Source organism: Periplaneta americana, chromosome 12 (assembly GCF_040183065.1).
Source record: "Periplaneta americana isolate PAMFEO1 chromosome 12, P.americana_PAMFEO1_priV1, whole genome shotgun sequence".
Classification (NCBI taxonomy): domain Eukaryota; kingdom Metazoa; phylum Arthropoda; class Insecta; order Blattodea; family Blattidae; genus Periplaneta; species Periplaneta americana.
This window is the reverse complement of record NC_091128.1, coordinates 54,152,167-54,164,675: the sequence shown is the minus strand read 5'-3', so window position 1 is coordinate 54,164,675 and position 12,509 is coordinate 54,152,167. Positions and strand designations below refer to the sequence as shown.

Below are 12,509 nucleotides of genomic sequence, written 5' to 3'. Positions count from 1 at the left end.
ATCACTGTAATCTGCTATTATGTTCAAATTATCCGAAAATATTCAGAATAATTGCAATATGTTTTAAATTGCATGTCTACAAACATATACATAGATTCAGTTATAACTCAAAATTTTCTCGGGCTTCCAGCCAGGTCGTAAGTTGGTGATCCACCCACGTTTCGAGCAGTGGCGGCTCGTGATAAAATATTGAGTATGTTCACAATTTTGTGTTCCAAAATCGAAGAGAGTTTAGCCTAATATGAAATGTCACGATCCCAATATTTCACTACCGAAAAAACCGTATATAAATTCAAAACAACATGTAATAATAATAATAATAATAATAATAATAATAATAATAATAATAATAATAATAATGAAACCCAGTCTTTTTATTTCCAATTTTTCCTGGTAAGCCAGCTTACCCAGTTCTTTACTGTTCAAAATTACTTGAACAGATTTCATTGTTTACGTTTGTTAGAAATTAATACATACCACAGTGCCGTTATTTACAAAAGCGTGTGTTCAGTAATATATTTTGATTCACAACACACTGATACACTGTAGCCTATACCAATACTGTAATCCCATTCGCATAAATTGATTACTATAAATACATGCCAATAAATATTATTCTTAAATAATATACACCACCATACAGATATTTAAATTCATACCACCATCACATTCAACTAGCACGTGTTTGAAAACCAAACCATGCTATTATGCTGACTCTGAGGTATAATAATTCACAAACTACACTCTCGTAGCAGCACTGTACACACATCCACACAAAGTAAACGTTGCGACAGTGAGATGCTGACACCTATAGGCTAAAATACAGACTATTAAATTTCGTCCTCGAGATATAGCACGTGAACAATAGGCATCGATGCACCTGACATCTGTAGGATAGATTCACTGTTCACTTAATGCTTTGTGCTCTTGACGAGTCATTAGCGGCCAGCGAAAGACAATTTTCTCCCGCACATGCTTGAAATTCCTGTAACCTTCTTGAAAAGAGCACGGCTTGTACGTGAACAGATATTGCCTAGTTTACATAAGAAGTTTATGCAAGATCCGGGAAGTTTAAAATACTCGATTCTGATATTATACATCCCCACTACGTCAATACGGTATTAAATAATAAAACTAGTCATGCATTAATGGAAACAAGGTGTTCACGTGCTCTTGTGCTCTTATTGACGCACCACCACTGGTTTCGAGGATGTTCATCATCATTTAACCCTGAAGATGAGAAAGATGAACATCCTCGAAATGGTGGATCACCAACTTATGACCTGGCTGGAAGCCCGAAAAAATTTTGAGTTATCACGTCGCCAGAAAAGCTTCAGTAGTTATTTCAGATTCAGTTATTTTAATCGAATTTATTTTGTGACATTTACAGCAATTTCTAGTTTAAATAATGTCATTTATTAAGAAGTGAAAGGCAGAATACATATTAGCATTTACGTGGCTAATGACAATGAATAGAATTAGAGTGTAAGTTAAATTGTTTTTTCTTAAATTGGTAATATGTCTGCTGTATTTGGTATACATTGCTTTGTGCATAACACTGAAATTGGCATGTACTGGTATTAGTTTTACAATTGAGCCTCACTGCATAACATGAGTTTTTTTTTATCATTTGATGTATCATGTAATTTCAGAGGGTTTTTTAAAATTGTAATGTTTTTCGACTTCTTTTTTTTTTTCGTCCTTATTGTACGAAGTATAAAGAGTATGTTTTACAATGTGGCAAGCAAAGAAAACTGATTTCCACATTTTCATGGAAATATGCATTTTCGGCATTCCTAATACTGAATGGGAATTTGAGCGCGTCTGTCTGTTCATAGAGTGATTTCTTATAAACTCTTGGATGGATTTTGTTCATATTTACGATCTTTGAGTCAATTTATCCGGGAATGTTGCACATGAAATAATTATATCAATATTTAGAAATAGGCGGAACAGGACAGAAGGCCTAATCCTTGACAGAATTTGATGATGATGATGATGATGATGATGATGATGATGATGATGGTGATGGTGATGGTGGTGGTAGTGATGATGATGATGATGATGATGATGATGATGATGATGATGATGATGATGATGATGATGATGAAAAAAAAATCAGCTTGTACTAGGAGGCCAGAGGGAAAATGATGTTACTGCCATTTGATAAATAAATGAATATATAGAAAGAAATTGATGTGCCTTTGTTTATTCCATATTAAATTACTTCATAAGAGAAATCAACTATTATGTACAAATAATTACTACAAGAAATGTGTTCTAAATTATGGAAGTATGAATATTGTAATTCCGAGAAAGTATTTGTGCAGTTCTGAGTTAAGCATTTTGATTATACATCACTTTTGTAATTAAAACCAGGTCATGTACTAGAAAACTTTATCTCAAGATTTTTTAATAATTATTGATGCTAATCACAACTATATTCAATTTAAAGGATAAGGTAAATCATGAAACACACAGAGAATTAGATAATTTCATAAGTATTGTTATTCATACAAATTCGAGAGATGGAGATAAATGTATTATTCGATTCTTACATGTCTTAAGGAACGGATTTTATCCTGCAAAATGTGTAAAATGTTTATTTTTTAAGCATCTCTACACTTCTAAATTACCCAGTGGAAGTCAGTACCTTGTTTTGGTAGTTCCATGGAATTTAAATGCACTCATTACTTAATTCAATATTAGGTCCCCTACTTCTTCTAGTGTTTATAAATGATCTTGCCCCCCTAATAAAAGATGTAGGTCATCCCATATTATTTGCAGATGACACAAGTCTAGTAATTACAGCCAATAACTCCAACGCATTCCAATCTTCAACAGAGGAAATTCTCTTCAAAATATGTGACTGGTTCTCAGTCAATAAATTGGTATTAAATTGTAACAAAACTAACATAATTCAATTTAAATCCTGTCCAAATTCAACGTCGCAAATTTCTAGCACAATAATTAACAATAGATCCCTATTGGAAACAACAACAACCAAATTTCTTGGCTTAAAAATCGATAATGTGTTAAATTGGAAAAATCATATTAAAGAAATTACCCCCAAACTAAATTCCGCTTGTTTTGCTATTAGATCTATGCAAAAGATAGTAAATATCAATACCTTAAAAACAATATACTTTGCATACTTCCACTCGGTAATGAGTTTTGGAATAATATTCTGGGGAAATTCCACAGATAGTAACAGCATATTTCTATTACAAAAAAAGAGTAATTAGAATAATAGTAGGTGCCAAATCTAGGGAATCGTGTAGGATTATTTTCAAAAAGCTACAAATAATGCCCATGGCTTGTCAGTATATCTTTTCATCAATAATCTTCCTCGTATGTAATCGTGAAAACTTTGTAACTAATTCAACAGTTCATAGCATAAATACACATCAAAAAATGACTTTCATACTCCATCGGCTAGTCTATCGTGCTACCAAAAAGAAGTGTGTTATATGGCAGTAAAAATTTTTAATAGCCTCCCTATCGATATAAAAAATGAAATTCAAAACATAAAATTATTTAGGGCCAAATTAAAGAAGTACCTAATTTCTCACGCCTTCTATTCTGTAGGTGAATTCATGACATTCAATAACACTTCATGAAATTGATACTAAAACTATTTGTTGTACTAGTAGACTATATTGTAAATCTCATCTGTATATATTTCATCTAGACTGTGGCTATAAATTAAGACTTTATAATAGTATTAAGTTTTTGGAATTGTTCCATATTCTAGCGGTAAGCAATATATGAATACCATGGAATGTTAATACAATGCAATATGCAATATAATCAACATTCTTCGCGATTTCTCTCTTATTACCTTATTATTGACTTACATTGAGAAAATTACTGCTGAACATTACGTGAAGTCAGGCTGTTCGCTGTTGGCAAATCAATATCTTTACACACTTAGCAGTGATTGCATCTTCATTCCTGCATCTGTTGGAAATAACTTGTATCCTTCACATTCCTGTCTCATCTCTCTTAATTGAACGTGCAGATTGTAGTCACAATGATTTTAAAAGAGTCTCATATAAGTTCCTAATTCCACCATAAGGCAGTGGAATACATAAATATGTATGAAACCTATTCATCTGAACGTTTTTTCTTCTTTTTTGCTGTGCCAAGTTTGCCTTAAAAACACGATTTACTCTAGTCACTTAAGAATAGGAGAGTAGTAGCATGTGATCCACATTTGCACATACAAGTGTTACAAAATAGATTAGAATCAGTAATTAGAAGAATGAAGTGTAATCATTTTTTTAAATTGACTATTACACTTTTACTACGTCACACTACTTTTGACCAATAAAATGGTACGAAAGGACGTCTTTCAACCAATCATGGCTGCTTATCGCACAATTTTATCGCGTCCTAGCATTTGTTTAATTTTATCGCGTCCCTAGCATTTGTTTATTTTTGCCACTACCCTAGCATTTGTTTCTTTGCTTGCCAACATTTCAAACTGGACGTCAAAAAAAAAAAAAAAAAAAAAAAAACAGAAAATTACAAACCACTCCAGTCGATGCACAGCACTTTCAAATATGACTCGCATTGGCATTCAAGAACAAGAACAAAAATTAATATATATGAAGAGCACCATTCGGAAATCCTGAATAAGTTGAGGGATACACCATGTACATCATCGAGTTCACTTCTTTTACGCACACGTCCAATATAACATCAACTGAACCACCAACTACTAAAACATTCAACTTTGAAAATTGTACTGTCAATAATTGTTTCTTTTAAAATTATTCATGTTTATTTTTTATTTCATCATCGTTAATTAAAACGTTTCTTGTTTATTTCATCATCCCTAATTAAAACTTTTCTAACACTTGTTTATATTATTTAGGTTATGTTTGTTATAGCTTCTGCTATATGATATTATGGATAGTCACATATAGAGATTGTTTAATACTAAGATTTATTGAAAATCATCTGTCAAGTGACGTTGATTACTGGGATCCGGATGATTGAAGTGGAATGCAAATGTTTTAATAAAAATGAAACTGAATCAACAAAGCCTTCTTGACTAGTAACCTTCACAGAGTTCAATGAAGATTCTATAGTTGGCACAACTGATAACGAGAAAACATAATCATGAAACACTACTGCCATGTAGCGTAATGTTGAGATGGTACAATAATACATTTGAAGACAGTTGTATTTTCGTAAGCCAATTAATATTTTAATGTAGCCTATTGGAGTACTTTGTTACTTCTAATCTTTACATACTTTCTTCTAATCGTGTAGTAGTCAATTAAATCCCACTCCAGTTTTGATTTTCTCTATTTAAATCAAAACCTCTAGTGAGATTACTGTTGAAAACATTGTTCTCTTCATATTCATATAATGTTGGACTGGGCTGTTCTTATCACTATACAAAAACTATGATGTACCGAAAGAGTTAAGGAAGTATTATGCATTTAGAAGGAAGAATGGCAATGATGCGTCAAAACTTTCAGACATTGTGACACCACGAGTATCGTCCGACCTGCTCTTCCTTCTCTAAAATATTAGTTTTTTCATCTTCGTTTTTGTTAGGTAGTGTGTTTGTGTTCCATTGGTTAATACTTTTTATGATTTTGTATGTGTGACTAATAATGAGACGTGCGAGTCATATTAATGATAATTCCCTACTGCTTGGTGTAATTGAGCACATTGTGTGAGTGGACAGCATGCTTCATTAGAGTCACTGCTGTATGATTTTGTGAAGTAGAGGGCAGTTGCTATTTTAATTTTGTCTGATAAATGAAATAAGTATAATAAATCCTTCAATAACTGTCTATTTTAACCTAATGAGTAGTACAAGAAAATTACATTAGGTCATTACACAATAAAAATATGACTAGTGCTTTCGCCAATTAAATGGCATCTTCAGGTCTAATTAGCATATGGTGATGCTTTAAGCATAAAGACGTAGGTAAAATGCGACATAATAAAATATGATAAAATACATGATGTGAGAAAATTACAACATTATAAATGACTGCACAAACAGTAAGCAATGTGATAATAATAACTTGAAAAAGGCATGGTAGTGGTGGTAATTCAACCTCATATAGAGTCTAGATGTTAAAAATATAGAATCTGTGCCTTGAATAGAAATCTGCAAAAACATGTGTGCAGCTTATGAGTATAAAGATGACACAGTTAAAATGGGTAAAAAGTTGCAACAGTCATCACGGCACAAAGAATGGTAGTGTGTTGTGAATCTGTAAGAATAAAAAAAAAAAAGTGTTTAAGTAAGGAAAGTAGACATATACGGAACAAAAGAAAGTTATCTAGCAATAAAACACTTACGAAATTTTGGAGCTGTACGAAGAGTCGATGTTACATAGCCAGTTGCATGGTGTTGACTGGTGCATTGACATATGAGAACCACATCATGATGTAAGTGGAGGGGGGTACGTGTTGCAGTAAGAAGAGCTCCTATTGGCCAATTTGAATAAAGAGTTATTAGGATTAGGTAGTTGTTCATTAAGTAAAGGAATATTATTACCAAGAGATGACTGTTGCAACTTTTTATCCATTTTAACCATGTCATCTTTATATTCATAAGCTGCACACATGTTTTTGCAGACTTCTATTCAAGGCACAGATTCTGTATTTTTAACATCTAGACTCTATATGAAGTTGAATTACCACCACTACCATGCCTTTTTCAAGTTATTATTATCACATTGCGTTCTGTTTGTGCAGTCATTTATAATGTTGTAATTTTCTCACATCATGTATTTTATCATATTTTATTATGTTGCATTTTACCTACGTCTTTATGCTTAAAGCATCACCATATACTAATTAGACCTGAAGTTGCCATCTAATTGGCGAAAGCGCTAGTCATACTTTTATTGTGTAATGACCTAATGTAATTTTCTTGTACTACTCAGGTTAAAATAGACAGTTATTGAAGGATTTATTATACTTATTTCATTTATATGCTAACTTGTCGGACCAACATGCCTCTTAAATTTTGTCTGATAATATAATTTTTAACAGATGTCAATTATAGATAAATGAAGCTTTTTTTTTTTTTTCTTTTTTTGCAGTAAGAAAGGAAATGATTGGCAGATATGGTAGTGTGGGAGATGTAGCAGTATAACGTGCATGATGTAGTTAGTGTGTAATAAGACTGATAGGTAATTTGGAGCAAAATGTAATACTTGTTTGTTTGTCAGGGATAACAGCAGGAGATAGGGCATCGCCATGGCGACAGTTGTTACACTCTGTGATTGATGAAGAACCATCCCACCCTGCAGGCCAGACGTGCGCCCAGCAAAGATGGCCGTCCAACAGCCAGCCATCCCATTAAAATCATATTTTATAAGTGAACACAGCTATTTTTAAAGATCATATCTGCACAAGAAAATAATAATTCTTGTGCAAAATTGAACCTTTGATTTCATCTATGATAAGCCAGACATACAAGTGAAGATTATTCCCTCCTATAGATGAGGGGGGGAAATATTGTCACCAAATTCCAAGACCTTTGATATTTAGGTCTCGTAATTGAGTAACAAGAAACTGTTGATGAATCTGTTGTAGTTGTGTTTTTAATTACTCGAATATATATAGCCAAAAATGTTCATACTGTAAGTCAATATTTTACCAAAAAATTCTTATGAAAAGAAACAGAAAACACTTCTATATTGCTATGAATAGAATAAAAATTTGGTGCATTTAAACTATGCTAATAATGTTACATTTTACCTGTAGAATGGAAACGTGATATTCTGCTGTTGCAGTAAACGAGCATAATCATAGCTTCTTTAAGCAATAGTTTTAACCCTAAATTATTTAATAAAAGAAAAAAGATTTTAAAAAATCTCAATCTTGGGCATCTTATTTTTGTAAGTGTGTCTGAGCCTCTCTTTGCCATATAACATTATTATTAATATAATTTAATGGAAGTTTAGTTTTTAGCCGATAAGTATATTATTATTGTTTTAAATAATAACTTGCATATGTGTACTATTGTTGTGTTTACTCTGATTTCCGTATTTTTGTATTTATTCTCTTTCATAAGGAGAGTCGCTGCATCCGAAACATTGTTCAGTGGCAGTCTGAATTAGTATGCATGAGTAATATTGTGTTCTATTGAAGTACAATTACAGGCACAATCTATGCAATGGCACAGACACGTGATTGTTGATAGAATATTTCCATTCTGTTTTTACAAAGGAGTTAACTATATTTTAATTATTGAAAACTCATTGTGTAATGTGGTTCAGAGATCTGAGTTCTGACATTTCATGTTGCTGTCTGTAATGTTACTTTGACGTTTAATTCACACTATGTCGATAAAGTTATGTATTACATATGGACAGTCAGTGCTGTTCTGTTGAATGTATTGCATTTATTCTGGGATCCATGTTTGCTGGACATTAATATGCCTTATTTACGCAATCTTGTTTAAAATATTACATTCTTCTTATAAAACATCCTTACATGAATGACAGTTTTATGCTTTTAAGAAATGAACATTTTAATTTAATTTTAAATAGTGTTCGGATTATTTATATTATGTGTAGGAGGGATTTGTAGAAATGTAGTATTGAACTCTTAAAAGATTTGGTTTGTTGTTTATCTTTTATGTTCCCGTGCTGGTATTACCACCTTCATTACATACTGTATTTGTGATATGCACAAGAGAAAAACATGACTGTCAGAATACTGTAAGGAATGAGTCACAAATTTAATACTGTAAATACAGTTCTAGACAATTTAATTGCATTTTGAATCTTGCGTACATCACTTTTAACACTTGAATATAAATAATTGATGAACTAGTGGACTTATCGTGTTAAATATGTAATATTTTTCCGGCTTACAGCTGTTTCAGTGCATCACGCACCATCATCAGAGCCTACTAGATCTCGGCGTCATCTCGAACTTCTCTGCCTGTTAGGAGGGTGTGTTTTATTGTTGGAATGTGTTGGATTGTGTAGTCGAATAGTGTGTGTGTGTACTGAAATTGATCTGTGTGTTGAGGATTTGATACAGAAATACAACATAACATACAGAACAGAAAACACACTACAAAGACATCTCAACACACAAAAAACACAAACAAATAAATACGACCACACAGGTGTATACAAACTCACATGTAATAGTTGCGACAAGTTCTACATAGGACAGACAGGCAGATCATTCCAAACTCGCTACAAAGAACACATTAAAGCTATAACCAGAGGACACAATATATCTACATACGCCGATCACATAACCAATACTAACCATACATACAATAACATAAAAACAGACATGGAAATCGTACACACACAACCCAAGAACCAAAAACTCAACACACTAGAACAATACGAAATATACAAACACACTAAAACACACCCTGATCAAATCCTCAACACACAGATCAATTTCAGTACACACACACTATTCGACTACACAATCCAACACATTCCAACAATAAAACACCCTCCTAACAGGCAGAGAAGTTCGAGATGACGCCGAGATCTAGTAGGCTCTGATGATGGTGCGTGATGCACTGAAACAGCTGTAAGCCGGAAAAATATTACATATTTAATACGAGTAAGTCCACTAGTTCATCAGTTTAATTGCTTTCTCATAGTATGCAGTTCTTTGATAGATGCAGTCTAGGCAGTCAGTAATGTATTTACATAGTTTTCAGCAAATTGAACATTAAGTACTTTATTGAGTTGGTATAGACAAAATGATAAGTGTGGTTAACTGTTAATTGACAGAATCGTGCTGTAGCACTCCATACAGCAGCGTGCTGTTACAGCAACTCATTATCTGGTTTGGTCTTTTCCTATGTTTTCCCCAACTATACAGCATCATTAAATAATTGTAAAAACAGTGAAACACTTCACGAGTTTTCTCCACTGCAAATATGTTATTGAATATTTAATAGCAGTTTAACTTCGCGTAAGTTGACTATAATTCCAAATAAATGTTAAGGGCTTTTGAAACATGAAGTGTTTCGTTGAGAATTAAAGAAGTTCTGAACTTGTTATTGGAATTTGCACATGAATGAAAAACTTTCGTAATTTATAAAAGACAAGTATAATTTTAACACAAAATTCCATGTACAGTGAAACCTCTCATTTACGGATATCGAAGGGACATAACAATCTGTCCGCATCTGGGAGATGTCCTTAATTGGGAGGGAGGCTCCCCAATCTAACAGTAAATTTATAATATGCATTATGTGTCCCTTCTCGCTTTAAATGAAATGTATTACTGTAGTTTAATTCTAAATACAGTCTACTGCAATAAATTCTTTGCAACTTTGAACTACAGTAGATAAGACCGAAAAAGGAAAATACAGTGCTGTGCCATGCAATTTTATTCTAGGTCTACAGTTATGCTGTACTGTAATTTACAGTTTTCAACTTAACCTTTACGTTTAGGTGCCATGTCTCTCGAAACAGTAGAACTGATTGAAGTGAAGAGAGTAATCCTATTAACCCTATCATGTGTCGAATACAATTTCACGATCACGGAAACCTTGGACCCATCAGACAGGTTAAATTTTATGACTTTGTTTATCCACCTGCTTCCAGCTAACAAGGAGTAGCCGGCAGCGCTAGTGGTAGCCTACGAGACTCTTATTGTCTTCTTTCATGTTAAAGAATTTCTGTACAGTTCTCAAAACTAAATTTTCCATTTTTGTAACACATTATGTCTTCAAATCCAAGTTCTCTACGCAATCAGGAGGTAAAGCAAGCTTTAGGACTGTGAAACAGCTGTCCTTGTCCGTGTTTGAGAGTGTCCGTAAACGAGAGTTAAATTCATCATTATTTCTATATTATTTCAGTTGGGACATAAAAATCTGTCTGCATATGAGGAGTATCCGTATCTTGGGGGTGTCCGTAAGGAGAGGTTTCACTGTAGTTATTTTGATATAAGGAACTTTTTTTATGAATGAATGCTGGGACAGTAGTCTTAAAACCTTTGAAGTATAATACATTAGTTTGTATTAGAATAATAATTTGCATTGATAAATGTGTTAAAACATATTGCAGTGCATATTGAAATCTTACTCCCTTTTCTTCGTTCAATAGTGTTAAATGCCACAATTCACACCTTTCTTAGCTGTTTATTTTGGACAAATGATTTGGTTAAACAAATTGATGATTGTTATAAAACTACTGAAATTTATCTAGAGAGACCATTAATTTATTTTCCTCGTTTTAAGTTACTGATTAATATCTTTTAGTTTTGTATTAATGCAAGTTGTGTATTCAGAGCGATTTTATGATTTACTGCCAGAGTAGTGTGGTTAGTTTATGAAACATTTCCTCTAAGTGTGTGCATCATTACCTTACAAGTATTCTGAATTACTGTCTTCGTTTCATATGTTTCACCATCATAAGTATCATAACAGAATATATTATTATTTTTTTGTAATCTCAATTTGTGTTTAGTTTTATTACTATGAATCTTTTTGGTTAACCAGAAAAGTATTACATCATTAACTAAATCAATGACTTTTGTTCATGCATACATCACGAGTGAGATTTGCTGGTATGGTACTGAATTGTTTGATCTTGACTTTATGAAGTCACGATCATGAGGGGAGACCAAGGGTAGAATAGCTGTTAATTTTCCCGTCCACATCAATGGAATCAACATGAAATGTTCTAAAAGGTGAAATACAAAACTTGAGAGAGTTGAGAATGCGGGTTGTAAGACTATAAGAAGCAGTATATTTTTAAAGAAATTTGCTTGTAAAAAGAGTATTATAGAAGATTGTATGTTCTCTCTGTTTTTTTTTTATATAAAGAAAAATATAAATATTTCCTGCCTGTAACAGTGGTTATTCTAATAATAGATGTTTTTCCTTCCATAAAAAGTGAATTTTGTCCACAATAAAGTACAAGTTTACTATACTAGAACATATTATATATCTATCTGTGTGTGCCACTTTTTCAAGTCCATGTCTTTCAATAGCAAGGCAGTACTGTACATATATGGATGTCATGTCATATAGCATTGAAGAGAGTATCAAAACTGGATCACTGTGTGTTAAAAATGTTTGTATAGTGGACTCTTTGCTGCCTACAGTTCTTACGCATTTCAGTAAATCAATTCTTAGCCAGTTCATGCTCCGGGTTCCAAAGGATCATAGCTATCACATTAAAATATGCAGTTGGACTGTATACAGCAGTGTCTCTTCAGTACTTTCTTATGTACAACTTTTTACTCATGTTCATTTTAATATTAATACTTTCATCAGTGATAGTATTCCCATAAGTATTTTTCTTCTAAAATATTTCTTCATGGCATGGTATGTTCTGTAAAATATACCTTGATTTTCCTCTTTGCAAGCATTTCACGTTTTCTTTACATTTTTTCTTATCATGGTACATGTATTATAAAAATTATTAAGAAAATAAATACTGTGATTCAGAACTAAATAATAAGTCTTAATTTAAAGAGTACGAAAATGTCTCTTGTTTAGTAGGCCAATATGTATTTTGCTCCTATTAATC

The 12,509-nt window shown here is 32.6% G+C and overlaps 1 protein-coding gene across 8 annotated transcripts in view; it reads left to right on the top strand.

Moving 5' to 3' along the window:
* promL (prominin-like) overlaps positions 1-11,827 on the top strand; it is a 407,308-nt gene extending 395,481 nt beyond the window's left edge. For all 8 annotated transcript variants that reach the window (XM_069841337.1, XM_069841339.1, XM_069841342.1 and 5 more), the window contains one exon: positions 7,209-11,827. Coding sequence is in view for 3 of the 8 variants with exons in the window: in XM_069841342.1 (XP_069697443.1) it covers positions 7,209-7,227 (19 nt within the window). In the remaining 5 variants the exon portion in view is untranslated. The remainder of the gene's footprint in view (positions 1-7,208) is intronic.
* Positions 11,828-12,509: the final 682 nt, after the last annotated feature.